This window comes from Abramis brama (assembly GCF_963993115.1).
Source record: "Abramis brama genome assembly, chromosome: 8".
NCBI classification, from domain to species: Eukaryota; Metazoa; Chordata; class Actinopteri; order Cypriniformes; family Leuciscidae; genus Abramis; species Abramis brama.
In genome coordinates, this window is record NC_139970.1 from 22,117,620 (window position 1) to 22,137,446 (window position 19,827).

General features: G+C 41.8%; 2 protein-coding genes across 2 annotated transcripts in view; one reads left to right on the plus strand and one right to left on the minus strand.

Annotated features, from left to right (window-relative positions):
• igf2bp2a (insulin-like growth factor 2 mRNA binding protein 2a) overlaps window positions 1–12,853 on the plus strand; it is a 71,019-nt gene extending 58,166 nt beyond the window's left edge. The window contains exons 15-16 of the mRNA XM_084122482.1: window positions 6,562–6,675; window positions 8,811–12,853. Of these exons, the coding sequence (XP_083978608.1) occupies window positions 6,562–6,675; window positions 8,811–8,906 (210 nt within the window). The 3' untranslated portion in view covers window positions 8,907–12,853. The remainder of the gene's footprint in view (window positions 1–6,561; window positions 6,676–8,810) is intronic.
• A 654-nt stretch (window positions 12,854–13,507) lies between these two features.
• tmem41aa (transmembrane protein 41aa) lies at window positions 13,508–19,623 on the minus strand. Its single transcript, XM_084122483.1, has 5 exons — window positions 19,401–19,623; window positions 15,562–15,712; window positions 14,591–14,752; window positions 14,351–14,489; window positions 13,508–14,273 (listed from the first exon to the last, which is right to left on the minus strand). Exons 1-5 carry the CDS (start codon window positions 19,571–19,573, stop codon window positions 14,053–14,055), a joined length of 846 nt encoding a protein of 281 aa, XP_083978609.1. The 5' UTR covers window positions 19,574–19,623; the 3' UTR covers window positions 13,508–14,052.
• Between the last annotated feature and the right edge of the window lie 204 nt (window positions 19,624–19,827).

Here is a 19,827-nt window from a genome sequence, read left to right on the forward strand (position 1 = left end):
TCTCAGCTCACCAATTCCGTTTCTAGGACCCATAGGGATATGTGTGAGGAAGAGCTCAAAGAAAGCTTCAAAAATATTTCACTACAAGCCACAAAAGTCATGGAAGCCAATGAGGACTTGGAGGCTGCTTTCATCGCAGAGGTTGAGGCTGAGCTGGATGCAGAGGACGTGCCAGCATTAAGTCTTTTCTGTTCAACCTTGTGCGAACCTGGAAGCATACAACTTCATGCTGAGCCACCTTGGAGGATTGGTTAAAGCTGCTAGAGAAGCTAGATGTCCGGTGGAATCGTTGGGCCCATTCTGCTGAGCAAAAAGACTTTGAAAGCCATCTGAGGGAGCTTGAGATCTGTCTCCCCAAGCTGATTTCCAGAAAGGCTGAATTTATTCAAGCAAAAATCGAGCAGGATTCTGAGAGAGCAGTTACAGCCCATAGTTCTTCAAGGCCAGCTATCAAGTTGAAGCCTACTTCCCTTCCCAAGTTTGCTGGAAGTAAACATGATTTTCATCGCTGGAGAAAGGAGTGGGAAGCTCTGCAGAAGCAAGGCAAACCAACCGGATCAAAAGAGGTGAAGAAATTTCAGCTGCTGGATAGTCTCGATGATAAAGAGAGTTTTGACTTACAGCTTATAATACAGCAGAAGAAATATTCCGTGTCCTGGAGAATTGCATTGGGAATGGAGCTGCTATTGCCCTTGAAATTGTGGAAGTTGCAAGCAATGCCGGCAGTAAGAGGTCACCAAGCCAGGAAAATAGTGGAGCTGATTCAAACGATTGGCAAAGCCCTGTACGACCTAGGTGAGCTTGGAGACAATCCATTGAGAGCAAACTCCCAGAGTCACTGAAGAAGGAATGGCTGGTTTATATTGCTGATGAGAAAAATGCTGTTGTACCACAAACTCGTTTTGACAAGCTCCTCGAATTCCTCAAAGAGCAGGAGGCAATATATGAGTGTTATGTGGATACAGAGATGAACCCAAGCGCAGACAGAATGCACTACACACAAGGTTTATTGATGACAAAGAATGGGGAAAACAACCCACAAGGGGGCAAAATACGGACAGAACAACGAGTGACTAAACTAGACTATGACTTGACATAACTAGACTACAAACAAACAGAAACAGAACTTTCTCTTGACGACACTCTTGACAGGGAACTCACAGAGATGGACAAAGTCTCACAATGAATGATAGCATGTAACAATGAACCGGCACAAGACAGCAAACACAAGGGGATTAAATAGGGAGACTAATGAAAACACAACAGGTGACACAGGTAAAGCAATAATGACAAAACAAGGATAACAAGGGGGCGGGGCAAGAGAACGAGACAACACAAGCACATGGCCCAAACAAAAGGCCATGTGCTTGCACACAAAACATGGGTCTGTCATGATCCTGCCTCAAGAATTAAAGAATGACAAGGACTAGATGGCAGAATCATGACAATGAGCAGCTGGAACAGTTAAGAGAAGATGAACCCAGCAGGAAGGAGGCCAGGTCTGACCCAAGGCATGCCAGAACAAGAGCCACCAAATTGAGCAGTGACTCAGCAGGTTGTATTGTCTGTGGAGACAGACATATGTCAAAAACTCATTTTGCACACTCAAAGAGGACTGCGGCAGTCAAGTACGAAGAATTCACCTGTAAAAGTCCAGCTACTTGTCAGTCTCCTGTGTATCCTGCTGCTCAATCTACCACCGCAGCCCTCAAGCGAGACTTCCTGGAACAGCATGGGTCAACTGAATGTCATCACATCGAATGTTGAGCAGATCCTAAAAGCTGGCAGATTCCACATAAAGCCCTGGGTCTACTCAGATCAAAGTGGGAGGAAAGAGTCCAGAGACAAGATGAAGACTGGGCCAAAGACTATGATCTTACCAAATCAGCTGACAAAAGATGATAATAAAGCCCTTGGCCTTGGATACACGGTACAAGATGACAAACTCCATGTCATGATTTCTGTAAATTTTTCAAAGTACTCAAATCCACTCACCAGAAGAGAACTTCTAAGTCAAGTCTCAGGGCTGTATGATCCACTAGGTCTGGTGACACTAGGTTTTTGCCTTCCAAGAGGCCAAAGTTAACTACGGCCCAACCGAGAATACCTGGGATGCAGCTTTGTTGGAAGGGCTCCGGGAGGATGCAATCAATCTTCTGGAAGAGTATGTTGAGCTGGGACAAGTAAAATTCATCAGACCCCTGACACCCCCAGATTCTGCCGTCGAAACTGTTGATGTCACCTTCTCTGATGGCAGTGAACATGCGTACAGAGCAGTGTTGTATCTGCATTGGAGCTGCAGTCAAGGCATTACGGTGAGGCTTGTTGAATCCAAGGCCAAACTGACCCTCCTCGACCATAAGGGCGATGCCGTAAAAGTGGACGGTGTGTCTTTGCTGCCCGGTTAAAAAAGTACTTCCAAAGACATTGCAGGGTCCAAATTGAGAAGTGGTATCATCTCGTTGACAGTCAGACTGTCTTAGGAGCAGTACAGCGTGAAAGTTATGGCTACCAAACTTTCTTTGCGAATCGAATTGGAGAGATTCAAAGCAGCACCAACGTCCAGGATTGATGGTGGGTTCCAGGGCAAATGCACATTGCAGACATCATCATAAGAGGAGCTGGCCCGAAAGATTTGGATGAAGACTCTGAGTGGTAGTCAAGTTCCTCAGTCTACCAGTGAATGAGTGGCCAATTAAATCTGCTAAAGATGTTGCTGCTGCAGCCAGAGAAAACATCACCAAGATCCAGAAAAAAGCGTTTGTCGCCACACTTATCAGAGCTCAGTTGAAGAAACAAGAGGCGGAAGAAAATCGGAGTTCAACCCAGATGGGACCAAGTAGACCACCTGGTGGAAGAGCAGTTCAAGAGCTAATTAATGTGAAGAGATTCAGCAGTCTAACACAGCGGCATTGGTCTGGAGAGCTGCAAAAAAGTTAATTCAAGTCAAGACAATGGACAAACTAAAGTGGGAGGTGGTATCATCAGCTGGTATTATCACTCTCAAAGAAAGAGAAGATGCATTCAGAGACCTCTGCTTAGCAGTGCAAAAAGGTGTGATCTTCTCAAACACCACAATAGATCGACTGGTTGGCTACAGAGACATGGCAACTGGACTTTTGGTGTGGTGGCAGAGTTCAAGTCTTTCATGAGGACCTCAAAACTGTTCCCCTCTTGCCCTTTGATTCCTGGATCGCAACCTTGTTAGCTTGTGAAGCTCATGACGAGGGACATGATGGAGTGGCGGGGACCTTGTTGAGGATGAGAAGGAAAGCATGGGTTTAAGGAGGAAGAAGAGTTTCTCAAAAAGTCGTTGACCTATGCATCTCCTGCTGCACCATTTGAGTTCACCACCATCGATCTGTTCGGACCCTACCAAGTAAAGGACAATGTCAAGAGAAGAGCGTCAATGAAAGTTTGGGGAGTCTTTTGCTGTATGGCAAGTAGAGCTATTCATGCAGAGCTGGCCAACACTCTTTCTACAGAGAGCTTCCTATTGGCATACCAGAGGTTTACTGCAGTTAGAGGTCATCCGGACAGGTCTGGTCAGACCCAGGAACCAATTTCATTGGTGCAAAACCTGTACTGAAGGATCTGAATACTTTCCTGGAAAGTCAAGATAATGGAACCATGGAGTAGTATGCAGTTAAGAATGGAACACAGTTTGACTGGAGAGTGCATCCAGCCGATTCACCACACCGAAATGGAGCTGCGGAAGCTGTAGTGCGTGTTACAAAGAGAGCTCTCCAAATCTTGGAAAAGGGTCAGACCTCACTTTCAGCGAGTTCTTAACAGCACTTCAACTAGCAGCCAATCTTGCAAACGAACGTCCCATTGATGCAAGAGTTCAGAGCCGGGAGGGATGCATACAATAGGGTGAATTCAGGTTGATTTGGACACTTTTTGCCATTGAGATGACTGGAAAAAAGTATTAAGTATAGTCAATTATTAATATAGCAATTCATTTATAAATATGGTTAAAAGCATAGGTTGTTTCATAGCCTTTGTGGTTAAAATCCAGTCAATTAAACTATACAAATGTGTAAAAGCTATTAAAATGCATTTATTTTGTACTTTAAATGTAAAATAAATTGTGTATGTAATTTATTGTTATTGGGCTGTATAATACCTACCAGCTTTAACTGAAATGTGTAATATTCACATATTCACAATATTCACAATATTCAATGTGTAATTACCAACTCAGACCTATGTGAAATATATTTTAGGTTTGGTGAAATATTCATGTTTTAAATGGTTCATTAACTTAAGGTACTGATGTATTTGATGTAGTTCTGTGCAAAAGTTAAAATTAAGTCATGTTAAACCTGCCAATTTATGCACTTTACTGGGTTTGCTGTTGATTAACACTATGTATGTATGTATGTTTATTTCTTTAAAGGTTTTTCACCTACATGAATGGTATAATAAATAAATGGATGGAAATAATTCACAATAATTCACATTGAGTGGAATCCAGTTTACATCTTCATATAGTGAGAACCTATATTTTTCAAGTGTGGGAAAGTGCACAGTTAGAAAAGACACTTGACAATAACTGACTTGAAACAGTTATGAACAGTCTTAATGAAAAAAATGTGATGACTAAGTAAGTCTTAACTGTTTATGCAACCGGCCCCTGGTGTTCCCTCATTTAGTCTGATATATATATATTCTGTTTTGTTCAGTTTTTGGTCCTGTCTCATCAGTGTTTTACGTGGTTGTACTATTATTTCCCGAGTTTCCTTGCCTGTTGAATTTATTGGATTAAAGACTGTTTTTGCTGATCTCCTTCATCTTCGTGCAGAATCGATAGTTTATTTAGGTGGTTTTTTTTTACACCCTATTTTCCCCCTTCCTCCTATCATCATGGACTTTGCAGTTTGCCATTTGTGGGTGGAGTCACACACCAGGGACTTTTTGGAGTTGGCATGCCTAAATCACTATCCAGACTGCTCGCCCTGCGTTTTTTACATCGCCATTCTGAGCCGTGCCAGTGAGCCCTACTGAGTCTTATTCTGCCCCGGAGCCTGAGCCCCACGACACGTCTGACAGGTGCGCGAGACTGCAGCAAAGCCCATCCCTGAGGGAATGCTTGGGTAACTTGAAGGTATGGATCTTCACCTTGGTCAGACGTCACCCTGGCTCCACCGCAGGGTTCCTGGATCTTGGTTGCACTTCTGCCCTCCATCCCTTTGGCTCCACTGGGCTCTGCCTTCCCGTCGGCTCCACCTTTGTCCTCGGTCGCACTGGCTCCACTGCGGTCTTCTGGATTCCCGCTTCCACCTCGGCCCCATGAGCCATCAGCTCCACCTTGGCCCCCTGGCTCCGTGTCTCCTCGGCTCCGTCTGGGTCTCCACCATAGCCGGCTCCGTCACAGGAGATCACATCCCTATTTCCATCGCACAGGCCTCCACCATGGCTCCTCCCTCCTGTGACTCTGCCTTGGAAAACCCCACTGGCTGTGGCCTGGGACATCATCTGGCTCCTCCCTCCCTGGTTTTTGCTGATCTCCTTCATCTTAGTACAGCCATCCATTTTTGTGACAGGGTGAACAAACACAGACGATGTGGCATCAGCCCTCAGTGTGGAATTATATATATTTTTTTTAAATTACAATGGGGGAAACAGAGTGTTCAATAGGGTTTATTTATTAGAGGGTTTATGTCAATAGAGTCTGAATGCCCTATTCACTCTGAGCTTGAGTAATTTGCCAGACCTAACATAGGATTCTGATTCACAATAAAATGTTTACATCGTTTCAAACAAGTTGTTGTGTAGCACATACCATCACACCCGTTTGCTCATCACTAGTCAATATTCCTTTCATTATGCACCATTATAAATGATTGAGTCAAAATGTGTTTGCAGTAGTAAACAGTGATTCTGAGAATCCATGAAACATTTAAAATAGCTTTCCCAAAAACAATGAAATGTTCACTGTTAAAGAATGGGAACATTGTTGATTAATCAAAGTTAATGTGGTGTGAATAGTTCCTGAGAGAGCTCATATACGCCACCAGAGCAAATTTTGAATATGTTATTGTTTTTGATAATTGTTTTATATGTGCCTGACTGATTTTTCCATGTAATTTGCTGTGCAAAAGGACTGAAAAAGTCTGTGAAAGCTTTTTTCAAGCTATTTAAAGAAAAAAAAAAAACTTGATTAAGTTTGGTTATTATGTTATATAACTGTTACGTTTCGGTCTAAAGCTTTGAAGAGAGCAGGCTGATCCAAATCACTGTGACCTGTTTCAGTCAAGGTTATGTGTTTAAGGAACTGTACGATTTGCTTCTTGTAAATATTTGTCTCTATTCATGGGGGCTCCAGCCACCGGGGCATCATTTGTAGAGTAGATAGATGTTGCAATTGGTACCCAAGGCAAGGGTATAACAGCAGATTGGTCTTGATGTATGTCATGTACCTATGAGCAACTGGATATGTGCTGCTTGTTCTTTTATAAATCTGATTGACACATAACATTGGCACACTTTGACCCAACTGGCATTATGACTGTTAGGTAGTGATGTCATCAGCTTGTTTCTCTGAACCTCTTTCAGGTTAACGAGCTGCAGAACCTAACCAGTGCAGAGGTCATAGTGCCACGGGACCAAACGCCAGACGAGAACGATGAGGTCTTTGTCAAAATCAGTGGGCATTTCTTTGCCAGCCAGGTAAATTATACATGATATTTCTCAGAAACCTTGTGTTGGTTTGTTCTTAAGGACTGAAATTTACAGCTTTAGTATGTACTGCTTTAGTAATGGATCTTAAATCTGAAAACAAGTGTGGGGCATGAGAGAATGTTAGCGATATGACTGTGTCAATCAATAGAGATTTATCTGTATGTAAATATATCCGTGTAGTGCAGGACTGCTTAAAGAAACGTGGATGAATGGCTTTATTTATTTCAAGCTGGGTGGCCCCGTCTACACAATAATGCTCACCTTAACTGTGCACAACATTTCATTTCAACATTGAATTAAAATTTGCAACATCAAGTGTTATACACTAACATTCAAATGTTTGGGGTTAAAATTTTATTCATCAAGGACAGATTAAATTTATTAAAAGTCAGAGTAAACACATTTTTAATTATTACAAACATTTTAATTTAAAATAAAGGCTTCTTTATATTCATAAAAGAGTCCTGAATTTTTTTTAGCTCAGTTTCCATAAAAATATTAATCTGCACAACTGCTTTCATCATTGATAATAATAAGAACTGTTTCTTGAGCAGCAGTTCAGCATATCTGAAGGATCATGTGGCACTGAAGACTGGAGTATTGATGCTGAAAATTCAGCTTTGCCATCACAGGAATAAATTACATTTTAAAATATATTAAAATAGATAACAGTTTATATAAGTAAGGAATAATTGACGACAGGCCGTTGAATTATTAGAAAAATAATGCACACCCGAGGTGGTAATGCGGTCACGACGCGAAGCGGAGTGGCCGTTCACCTCGGGTGTGCATTATTTTTCTAATAATTCAACGGCCTGAAGTCAATTATTCCGCTTATACTACAGTTACCACACCTCGAAACATTGTTCAGATTATGTATTTCAAGACGTTTGTAAAGTTTTTGTCATTAAAACGCTCTTGTATGTAGGACTAATTTCTTACGCATCTAGTCCAATGCCTCCGTTGCTAATTCCAAAACGTCATTTTAGAGTTAGTAACGGAGGTTTGAGCCACTGATAGCAGACTAAAGCTGGGACACACGACTAGCTGACACATTCTCTGACTGTTTTCATCGACTGCAGCAGATTTTAAACACCGACTTTGAACACAGACTGAACGCGCTGAACACGCGTTTGGGCATGATCAGTCATAAGTATCAAATTGCATTCATAACCGGCCTTAAAGTGTGTCCCCGGCTTTATGCAGTTATTAATGCAGCAGTTATAGAGAGAGATGTTGCAATAATGAGACAGAAAAGCATGTGCGTCAGTATTATTAGCCTATTTATTTATTAATTTAATTCGTTTTAATTAATTCGTTCATTCTTTTTTTTTTTTTTTTTTCATTGACAGATGACAGTAGACTATAGCCAAATAAATGAAACACAAAGCCCTTTTAACAAGTGGGCCTATAAATAATTATTTATTTATTATTATCTGCAATAAAAATCCGTACTGCAGGACTATCCATTTATTTAGCCTATATTCAGTTTAATTTTCTATTGATTATAATATAGACAGGACTTTATACTTTATTTATTAAAATTAAACTGCATGTTTCCATTGATTGTGTGAAGCTAGACATTGAAAATTGCAGATCAAGCGCATGCGGCTAAATGCTTTTTCTTGTTATGAATTGTATCCTATTTTCCGTTATTACCGTTAACTAGGCGAAGTGATATGGAACTGTAATGCGGTCAAGACCTGCCTGGAACTACTTTAGCCGTGCGTTTCCCTGAAAATAATGCACACCTTAGAACGTTCGTCAACCAATCAGATTCAAGCATTCAACGGCCCTGTAGTATAAATTGTAATAATATTTCACAATTTTACTTTGATTTTTATTTTAATTTTTGATCAAATAAATGCAGCCTTGGTGATCAGAAGAGACTTCAGAAAAAATCTTACCGACCCCAAACTTTTGAATGTTAGTGTATTTTACTTAATTTTGTTCCTTGACCATGTAAAAGCTAAACGCTGTTGAATTGGGTGTAAATAAAAAAACAAAAACATGAAATCATGATGTCTTATGGTGCCACCTTCAAGCAGTCGCCTCTCTCCTATTGAAACCGAAGTGGAACCAAACATTTAGCTCAATAAACATGCTCTCCTCTGGTCCCACAGACTGCACAGAGGAAAATCAGGGAGATCATCCAGCAGGTGAAACAACAGGAACAGAAGCACCAGCAAGGCACCCCCGTGACACACCGCTCCAAGTGACCATCAGGGCAGCCCCAGCGGGCACCTGCCAATGAATGTAGCCCTCCCAACTGGAATCAGACCAGACCGGATGCAGGGGACCGGCCGGGCAGACCAGCAGCCGCGGGATCAAAACCAAAGAACTTCTTTCTAGGGGAGATGAAGGAGCCACAGGCAGAAGGGCTCTGAGTGCACTGCCAGCTTGGGGAGGGAGGGGGGGGAAGGAAGGAAGTGCAAGGAAGACAAGTGTTCCTTTTATTGTTCAAACACACCCTGACTGAGAGACGAATAGGTATGGGGCGTCTGCTATCAGGACGGGACACATCACGGTCGCCCCAAGTAACAATTTCTTTAGAAACTTCTTAATTTAGGCTTAACATAGGGTTAACAAAGATAAGACGCTCCATTAACACGTGTACACTGATGCATTTTGACTGAGTTGTGTTGCTGTTTTTTTGGGTTGGTAAGTGTGGGTGTGCACTAGTTGGCAGTTGGCGACCGATTTTTTTTTTTTTTATGCTCAGATTACGATTTCAGTGATCCTCAGCAGTATTGTCACCAGTACACTAGAACAAATATACTGTTTTTTGAAGCAGAAGTATAATTCTTCTTGTTTTGCACAAGCCAGCAAGCGGGCGATTAGTGCACATGCGCGGTTGCGTACGCATAACATTATGTTTTTCTAATTTCTGCGATGATGGGATGAGAATGTTTGGAAATGTAAAGGACAGAACGTTTACTCATATCTTAGCCTGTTTGCATTTCAGGACACATCATCCAACGCAACGGATCCTTGTTACTTAAGCCTGTGTGTGCCAACGGATGCAAACATTGAAACATTTCTTACTGTGCATATCTTTCATTTTTTAGCTTTTCGTTTATTCTTATTTCTATCCAGCTCTTACACTCCATTTTTATTTTAACGCCAGTGTTTTTGCAGCCTCTGCATTTTATTTCATCACTGCCACACTCTTGTGGCGGCAGTCGTTACGAGACGAAGTAGGTATGTAGTAGATGTGGATTGGGAGTCACCACCCCTTGTTTGCTTTAGGGGGTATGAAAAAAATCTGAAGCAAGCACCAGCGCCTGAAAGACAGCGCATCTTTACTGGCTTGGCATTGGGCAGAAGCGAAATCGAATGTGCACCAAGAACTCTGCCTTAATCTATGCTGAAAGCAAACGAAAAGATGGGTGACTCAAAATGTGATGGAGGGTCAGGTTGATTGTGGGACGAGGAGGCACCTGTGGTACACACACACGACCGCGTTTGGCTTTAAATCTCTTTGTCAGGGAGCTTTCTAAACGGCATGACAGCTGTGAATGTACAATAAGCAGCCTTTTAGAGAGAGCACCTCCCTGTCATGTTCATTGAGCTGGTTGGTCAGCGATATTGTTTTTGTTTTGATTTTATCTTCTTCTTTTTTTACAATACTCGGGCTGTTCTTGGGAAACTGATCGACAGGATGGATATCACTTTGTGCTTTATTTTCTTCTTCTTTTTGACTATGGAAGCTCGTGGCCTTAACGTCACCAGTCTATGACATCACAGACAGCTCCCTCGCTCAATGAGAGCTAAGCCTCATCTTCCAGACGCAAGGTTTATGCCAATACGCACAGCTTCCATTTGTGTGTATGCGTGTGTGTATATAGATATATATATAAAGAGAGAGAAATATTTATGAATCTATTTTTTTCCTATTTTGTGACGAGAGCTATTAATCAGAAACAAACAGAAAAGGTCTCTTTTTTTTTGGTGGAACACTGCCATGTTATTCTGAAGGGAAATGTTTATTTTCTTGGAAGTAGACTATGAATATTGGTAGTATACTAACAGTAAGAACAGTAATGAATCAACGCAACACTTTGATCAGAATGTGATTGGCGCGCATGTCAGTATTGTGATCTACCTCAGGCGTCAGGGTACCTCAGTCCAATCTTAATTTCCCTTTTTTTCTCCCAACATTTTGTATGCCTTGTAAACTGAAAGTTTTGAACGTTTTCTTTTTTTATGATAATCATAAAAGTTCAAGAAAAAGACTAGTCTGACGTCTTCAGGTCCATCTGACAAAGAAGAATGGATCTTAAAGCTTTCAAAACTGTATCTGAATTTACTGCGTTCTTTTACCGATCGCAACCTCGTGATTTATAGAATGTGTAACTGAGGTGTACTTAGCTGCCCGAAAGGGATTCTAAATGTGGATATTGTGTACTGATGTCTAGATCAATGACAAATGGTTGAAAAAGACTATGAATATCAAGTAGAATGGCTTAATTCAAAGCATTCTCCTGGAGTAGTTACGTTGTCTGAAGCGTAAGCCAGCTTTCATTTTCTAAAAAAATGAGTCCAAATTCAGGAATTACCGTAAGACCAATTTTTTTAATTGAGGTTTTTCTATCAGGGCCTTTCACAAAACAAACCTGGTTTGATATGAAGAAAAATAGAAAAAAATCAAAAAAATCAAACAGCTCTGTTAACTTGATATAATAATCACAGAGTCACTGTGTTTGTTTGTTGTAATCACACAGAAATCACAAATGCAGGTATTTTTGTCGCCTCAGATCTGCTCTGACTGCAGTGGATCTGTTGCTGGTCTACTGTACATGCGTGTTATCTCTCAAAGACCGAGGCCTATGTCAAATCGAGATGGAAGACAGTTACACGGTCAGGTCCAAGTGTTTGTACTCGCAAAGCTGGTTTGCATTCATACAGTAATTCACATGATTTGTCTGTGGACTGAACTGCAAGAAGTCCCGCTCCATAGTTTTAGTAACCGTTTTCGGAAGGGGTGTGTTACCGTAGACTTGTGTAAATTGTTTTATACCCACTGAAGTAACTTGTCCACACTTATCCACAAAGAGTAGCACAGATGCCAGGTGCCGATGCTGTTTCTGTTTGTAAAGGCTTGAGGCTTCTGGTAGATCAAGTGACTTCTAACAAGTTTTCACTTGAGAAGCTGAACATGGTTCTTACGGTTCTTGTCTCTGTGAAGGCTCGTAGCCAAATGAGGGCGTTATTTCCCCTGAATTATTGACTTTCTGCTTAATCTCAGGTGTTTGCTCATTGATGGAGTTCAGGTTGTGTAGCAGTATGGTAACTCGGTTCACTTTTAAGTGTTATTGTAACTGTAACGCGCCACGCTGTCGGTAGACACCTATCTAACGTTCTACAGTGGTTCTTAACTTTTCTTAAAGAGTTTGTATTTCGAAGCTTTGTCAGGTGTGCATCAGTCGTGCATCAGTATTTAACTTTACAGAAGCATTAGTCGATACATGCATTAACTAACATCACACTGTTTTATTGTCTCTGTAATCTGGTAATCACGCTGTCTCGCTATCCATTACGATATCCTGTAACATAACGCTAGGGATAATTGAGGTCTTTGCATTATCTTTAGGCCATAAGTCATAGCTAATATAAGTCGAACGAATCAGGTCAGTTTAGGGGTAGCTGTTGTTTGTAGTCTTGGCATGAAATTTCATTGTTGTTTGCTTTTGGGCCACCCTTTTAGGGTCAACGGAGACTTAAAGTAGGTGCTGTTCTATGTTTTTTTGATATTCGAATGATATTAGAATAGACCACAAACACAGCTATAGTTGCTCACAGTATGAAGACACCGTTCTAGTTGCGTTTAACTTGGGATGAGAGCAGGAAATCAGAGTGATGCATGAGAAATCAACGCAAATCATAGGCTGTGAAAACTTCTTTGCGCCTTTTCCACGGCAGATCCATTCCTACGCAGCTCTCTAGCTTCTCACGTTAGTTCATTTCGAGCGATGTGAAACAGAGACTGGGCTTGCTGCACTGCCTGCCGTCTCCCCTTAGCTGGATTGTGGGTAGTGGGGGGAGGGAGGGGAACTGAGAGCTGATCTTTTTTTTGTTTTTTTTGCTAACAACCATGTTGTTTTGAAATGTAGGCGAACTGTACTGCTGATCAACATGGATTTGAGCAATAAAATTCTTTATACAATTCTTGTGTCCGAAGCTCATCTTTGTTGGCCAGGGGTGTACAGTCCTTCTCTTGGAGGGCCACTGTCCTGCAGAGTTTAGCTTCAGTCTTAATTAGACACAACTGAACTTGCGAGACTCTTTCCCAAAATCATGTAGCCCTAGAACTATAAAAGGGGTGACTGTTTCGGACACAGCCCTAGAAAATTCCAGGCAAGGGTGTTGGGGCAGGCCGGAGCTTAATTTTGCAGGACAATGGCCCTGCTGGAGCAGGATTGGACACCCCTGTTATTGGGTATGAATGATTGGGTCAAACAAATGCACTAATCATAATGCGATGAAATTTTCCCTTTAATTTTAAAGCAGCATTCATTATATTCCTCAATTGTGCACATGAATGCTTGCTTGGAATGAACACCATGCAGGTGTGTTTAAATGTTCTGACGGAAGCTAATGGAATGAGTTTATTGTCAGATGATTGATCACATCATAAACAGCTTTACTCACATGAATGGGGTGTTTGGTGAATGAAAATACTGCATTCTGCTCACAGCGTTGCTAATGGCACTGGCACATACCATTTAAACACTACCATGTTGGATGGGCTTTCAGTGACCAGGCATGACTTCACATATTGAATTTCTGCCTTTCCAAATAGAAAAAAACCCATAGTGAATATTTACAGCTTGATGTTCCATTTTAATATTTACAAGTACTCCAACATGTTAAAATATTAAATACTTTCCCACTCAGTGAGGTAGTTCACTTTTTAAGGCTAATGTGAAATTTTCACAACAGTAACCCACAACCAAAATCCACAATATCCATATTACAGTCTGCATTAAATACATCAAATACATACATTGCTGCAAGATTCCATGTCTTTTAAACCACAAAAGACTTGAAGACAGCTGAATTGGAATAAATGCACAGTATGTATTTTAAACTTTTAAAGCAGGATTCAGAATTCAAGACCAACATAATTACAAATAAACCCAACAGAACATCCCAAATGGCACCAAAAAGGTATTTTCTCTCAAAAACTTTACAACATGTGCCGAAAAAGACACAGCAGCTTTCCAATTAAAGAATATGTAAAAATTGCACTTCCATTTTAAAAAAAATGCTAGGCCACAAAAAACAAAAACACACTTTGAATACAAATAGTAGCCACCCACAAAGTGACTTAGTAGGATCAGATCACTGACCCCACACTGTCCCTTATCTGTTCTTCTTGTCTTGCCTGAGTCCATTTGTTTCAAGGCCGTCCAGGTGGAGATGCCGAGTGCTGTATTTACGAATCAGAGCTCCAGGCAGCAGGGCGACACAAGCAATAAGGAGCAGTTTCAACAACACACTCCAGGAGAACAAGTCATCCAGAGAGGAGATATGAGACAGCATTGATCCCGTCTGGACACAGATGAAGTTGTATGGCATCAGGCCTTAAAGACAAACAAACATGTTTCAAATAAATGCTACACATATTAAGGGAAATGTTCCTTCATTTAACAGTGTTTACCAATGAAGACAGCCATGAAGAAAAGAGTGACAGGAATATTAAGTATTGGGGAGGTCATGTTTAAGAACCAGTTTGGACTCATGGGAAAGAATCTCAGGAACAGTAGAAAAAAGAACAAGCTACTTCGGTTTTCCTCGACCTGGAAAAAAGTAAAAATTAGGAAAGTTATAAATGAAATTCAGTGATGATTAGCATACTTTGTGCTTTCAAACTTCTTAGAAGACAAGATACTAGATGTACCTTCTTCTGCAGCATGGCCACCTTGTCAGGGAACAGTCTCACAATGTGCTCCTTGCCAAACGCCTGGGACAGGAGGAAACAGAGAGTGGCACCTACTGTGGTGAGGACACAGGCGAGAAGAAGACCATACCACGTCCCAAACAAGGCCCCAGCCAAGATGTTCTGGGGAGGATAAAGTAATTTAATGTAGAAGTCAAGATCAAAGGATATGAAGGTGCATGTTGTACATAACCCTCCAGCTGTGTCCATAATATGGGAACACCGTTAGTGTGGGGGGTCGAATTAACCCCATGCAATTCGCTAACAAACAAAAACAAAAAAGTTTTAGTTATGACTACTTGCAGTGACTATTTGCAGGAGGTGAATTTTTTTACAACTAAGCATAAATAGCATCTAACATTATTTGTGCTTTGTGTAAATTGAATTTATTGCTATTTATACTTGGTGTAAATAAATAGCCTCTGCCTCTTTGTTATGTCTGGTTCTCAGAGGGAAAAAATGGGTTTCTCAGGGTAAAATTTCCTGTTAGTGCTGCAAGTCTAGTATTTAAGATCCAAAAAACTTACAACTGTGACTGAAAACTCAAGTAGATGAAGAAACAGAATTCTTGGATGATTCAGAAGATGAGTCTTTGATTTAACTTCTTAAGTTCTCATGTATTTCACATTTAAGTCTTTGGCAAGCTACATTAAACATTTTCTGTTTTTTGCCTGACTTCTTGTTGATTTTTGACAAATCACATGGAAACCAGTGAGGGTCATTTTGATTGTTGTCACCAAAATTTGTACAGCCATTCCAAAACATATCTGCATAGAAACTTTGAATGCACATTCATAACTCTATATAAGAAACAGTTCCAGAAGAAATTAACAGTTTAACCAGAATGCGGGTTAAATTCACCCGCAACACAATAGGAAGGATAAATGTGTACATTCAAGTATGATGTTTTTGTGTAAAAGTTGTGCTCTTACTAAAAAAGAGGAACCGGGTATGGCAAAAGCCTGCTTGTAGAGGTAGGCACTGCAAAAGAGTAACAGCACATATCCTGTGTACTCTGTTTTATAAAACTGCAACAGCTCTGCCATCTCTTTCAGCTCATCCAGGTCTGATGGGAACTTCAACCTGGACCAAAATAAAGTCACATGACATTGGTAAACTTGCAAGGACAGAATCTGGACATAATCTATCTGGTTCAAATACGTTATGGTAATACCTCAAGTATCGTCCTTTTGCAATGTTTACAGCCCATTGGTTACCAGCCTTAAAGGGTGGGTTAACCCAAAAATTAAATTTCTGTCATTAATTACACCCTCATGTCGTTCCAAACTCTTAAGACCTTCGTTCATCTTTTGAACACAAATTAAGATATTTTTGATGAAATCCGAGAGGTTTCTGAACCAGCCATAGGCAGCAACGTCATTGCAACTTTCAAGGCCCAGAAAGGTAGTAAAGACATTGTTAAAATAGTCCATGTGACTACAGTGGTTCAACCTTAATGTTATGAAGCAACAATAATACTTTTTGTGTGCAAAAAAACAAACAAAAATAACAACTTTATTCAACAATTTCTTCTCTTCTGTGTCCGTCTTCTACGCTGTTGACGTAATAAAGACAGTGCAGCGATTCCGGGTTCTAAGTCAGAACGCCGGCTCATTATTGGCCGATGCTGTTCACATGAGCACCACGGTGGTGAGCCGGCATTCTGATGTAGAACATGGAAGCACTGCACTGTGTTGACTACATCAACTATTTTAACAATGTCTTTACTACCTTTCTGGGCCTTGAAAGTTGCAATGACATTGCTGGCTGGTTCAGAAACCTCTAGGATTTCATAAAAAAATATCTTAATTTGTGTTTCGAAGATGAACGAAGGGGTGAGTAATTAATGAGGGTAAATAATGAGGGTGAGTAATTAATGACAGAAATTAAGTTTTTGGGTGAACTAACCCTTTAAACCTCATCAGAGATGAGGAAAATAAATCATATGTGGTTCCCTTCTGATATTGTTCACTCGCATTGCGTTACTTGAAAACGCTATGGGGAAACTCAGTTTCTCCGAAATACTGAAGCCTGATTGAATCACGTTTGTGCACCTGCATGAACAAATGGCATTTCAGCCTGGCAAAACAGGCGGGGCCATTGGCCTATATAAGTCGGCTCAGTATGCTGTTTTCCTCATAATCTTTTCTCCTTCAGTGCGAAGATCATCTCCTCGCTGACTCTGAAGACGACTGCGAAGAAAAGAAGCGGATTAACCAGCACCGATGAGCTCTGCAGCTCCCCTGCTGCCATCCAGCGAATCTTGAGAGCAAATTTCATGTCTGAAAGAGCAAATTTCAGCGGCATTTAGTTCAAAATGTCGAGCCACGAGTGCCCTATACACCTTGGGGCGAGCACAGTGAGTGCTTCACTTGTGCCACAACCTGGCAAAGACTGAGCTTCTCATCTTCTCTGCCAATCTGACTCTACAGCACGATTTCATCATCCAGCTAGGTTCATCATCAATTACCCCTTCAAGGTCGACCAGAAATCTTGGAATAATCTTTGAGGACCTTCAAAGACCACATTGTAAAGACAGCTCATTAATGCATAACATCAGGAAGATCAGGCCTTTCCTAACTGAGCATGAAACACAACTTCTCATCCAGGCCCTGGTCATTTCCAGGCTTGATTACTACAATGCATACAATACTACAATGCAAATTACTGCAATCAAACCTCTACAAATGATTCAGAATGCTGCAGCACGTCTTGTCTTCAACAAACCCAAAGGGCCCACGTCACACCTCTCTTCGTCTCTTTGCACTGACTACCACTTGCTGCTCGCATCAAATTCAAGGTATTGACGCTTGCTTACAGATTTACCACAGGCTCAGAACCCTCCTACTTCCACTCAGTTATGCTGCGTTCACACCAAACGCGAATAGAGCGTCTGGCGCGAGTGATTTCCATGTTAAGTCAATGTAAAGACGCGATTACGCGCGCCTGGAGGTCCTGCGGCAAGAATGAAGCGTCCCTTGATGATGAGTCTACATCCCTACCAGAACGGCCTATGGTCGGTAAATGAGCGGCGGCTGGTGGTACCATCACAGAGAGGCACAAAATCACTCTCTAGAACATTTTCGAGGAAGCTGTCGCCGTGCATCTCTGCCCATCTACAGCACTGATTTGGAAAGTCAAGGCTGTTCATCCCTCCAAGCCGTGCAGGACCACGTCCACCGTAGCGGCCAGAGCCTACTCTGCGGCTGGCCAAACTGAATCTGTTCTACATACAACGGCGGTCCTCCAGGCCTTTAAGGCCAAACTCCGCTTTACTGCGGCCCAGAAATCATCGCAAGCCATCCGCCACTTCCTGCTGAAGCGGTCCAGTTTGGCTGTGCTTGGTTGCCAAAAACCTTTGTCAACCCGGCAGCCAACCAAACCAGCCCGACACCTGCCCAGCCTCAACCAGAGCCTGAGGTCAGACAGGTCAGACCCCTGTAGCTGCAAGTGCTACCCCCTTCCTAAATACCAGGGTCCCTGCCCGAATATAGCGCTGGACACTGAGCCAAAGATGAAGCAGCTCTGATGCGTTTGCCATAAAAAGGTGAAGGCAAGGTCCCGCCGAGGCCAGACCACCTCCCAAGAGAATTTGTTCCCGCCTCCCAACCTTGTTCAGTTCTGGCCGCTGGCGACGATGTGTTTGTTGTCAGTAACGGGTCTGTCTGACCCACAAAAAATGCGTGCACGCATCCAGGCAGTTCACCAATGTTATAGCGAGCCAAAAAATAAAACACAAACACCTTCACAAAAAGAGCACTTTTCCTCTTCACACTTGCAAAAACACGAGCGCTGGCTCCCCGCCCCAGTGCGAGTGTCAGGATGGGTCCTGAAGATGATCAGATAAGGTTACTTGCTCCAGTTCGTTGCAGATTGTTCAGATGGCTTTGTCCCTAGGCAATCCTGCCCCAGGTAAGGCCTTTTTGCAGTTTATCTAGGACCTTCATTTTTGAGTGCTTATAGGCTGGGCTTGCAGGATGGTTTTCTTCGTTCTGCGCTAGTAGCACGGCGCTATTGGATTGCGATCCCATCGCGTTAGCAACTAATGCAATGTGAGTGAACCATATCAAAAGGGAACGTCTCAGTTACTAGTGTAACCTTGGTTCCTTGAGATAACAGGAATAAGCATTGCGTAGCTGGCCGGGCTACCGCGCCTGCACAAAAGTTGTTGCTTGCCGCTCTTCAGTCAAAAGATTCTGAGAAAAATGGTATTCTTAGCCGGCTTATATATAGGCGAATGGCCCTGCCCATTTTAGCAGGCTGAAATGCCATTTGTTCGTGCAGGTGTACAAAGGTGAAACAGAAACGGAATAAGTATGGAACGGAAACGGTGGTGCGTAGAACACCCAGCAAGATTCTCTATGCTTGCATAGAAAAAAACCAGTAAGATAAAAATAAAAACATAAAGAGAGGAAAAAGCAAATAAAAGCTATCCTAGAAATATGTCAAGATAATAGATAAATTAATATACTAATATGAATAGGTAGAGTATTGCAGATAATAGTAGTGGATGGTCACGAGTAAACTTCTGCATTATGAACATGGCAGCAACAGAACAGATCTAATTTCACTGCAGAAGGACAAATGACAGCTGGAGACAAGGACAAGTAGAGAGCATCCATTTTAATAATGATTACGTTTTCTACACTATGCAAGCTACATCCTCAGAATGTTTTGCATAAGACTGGTAAATCACAATTCCAGCTGCGAGAGCTATCGTTATAGCGAAAGACAGACCGTAGATCATCACACAAACATTAGAGAGGCACACCTGGAGGCTGCAGTCTCCATTTCATTTTGGTTGTCTTCACCATTAGATTTTGCCGTGTCTCCTTCATGGTCCTGTTTTGGCAGCTGGGGTCCAGGGGGGAGATAAGAGGAGAGTAAATAAAGGTAAAATGTAGCCGTTACTATTACAGCGATCAGTCCAGCAAGCGAGCGCATGACGAAGTCACTAGAGAGCGCAGATACTGCATGTAAATTCACTGCGGATAACTTCCGGGAGCGAAAGTACGAATCCTACGTAGGCGAAGGCCATACTTATGAATATTAATTAGTCTATGTGACCGCTGATTGGTAAATTTCTTGGCGTGCATGGCCACGCGATCTATTTAATATTCATAAGTTCCTCGCTTTAGTGGAATTCGTTGATTCGCCAGTTTACCAAGCAGACATTATCAACATTGCCTTTTTGAAAA

What these genes read in the sequence shown, in the direction of transcription:
- tmem41aa (XM_084122483.1), bottom strand. Translation starts at nt 19,573, where the DNA reads ATGCGCTCGCTTGCTGGACTGATCGCTGTAATAGTAACGGCTACATTT. An exon ending in ATGGAGACTGCAGCCTCCAG is followed by an intron (nt 15,713 to 19,400) that starts GTGTGCCTCTCT and finishes ATTTTGGTCCAG; the next exon opens with GTTGAAGTTCCCATCAGACC. An exon ending in TGGCCATGCTGCAGAAGAAG is followed by an intron (nt 14,490 to 14,590) that starts GTACATCTAGTA and finishes ACTTTTTTCCAG; the next exon opens with GTCGAGGAAAACCGAAGTAG.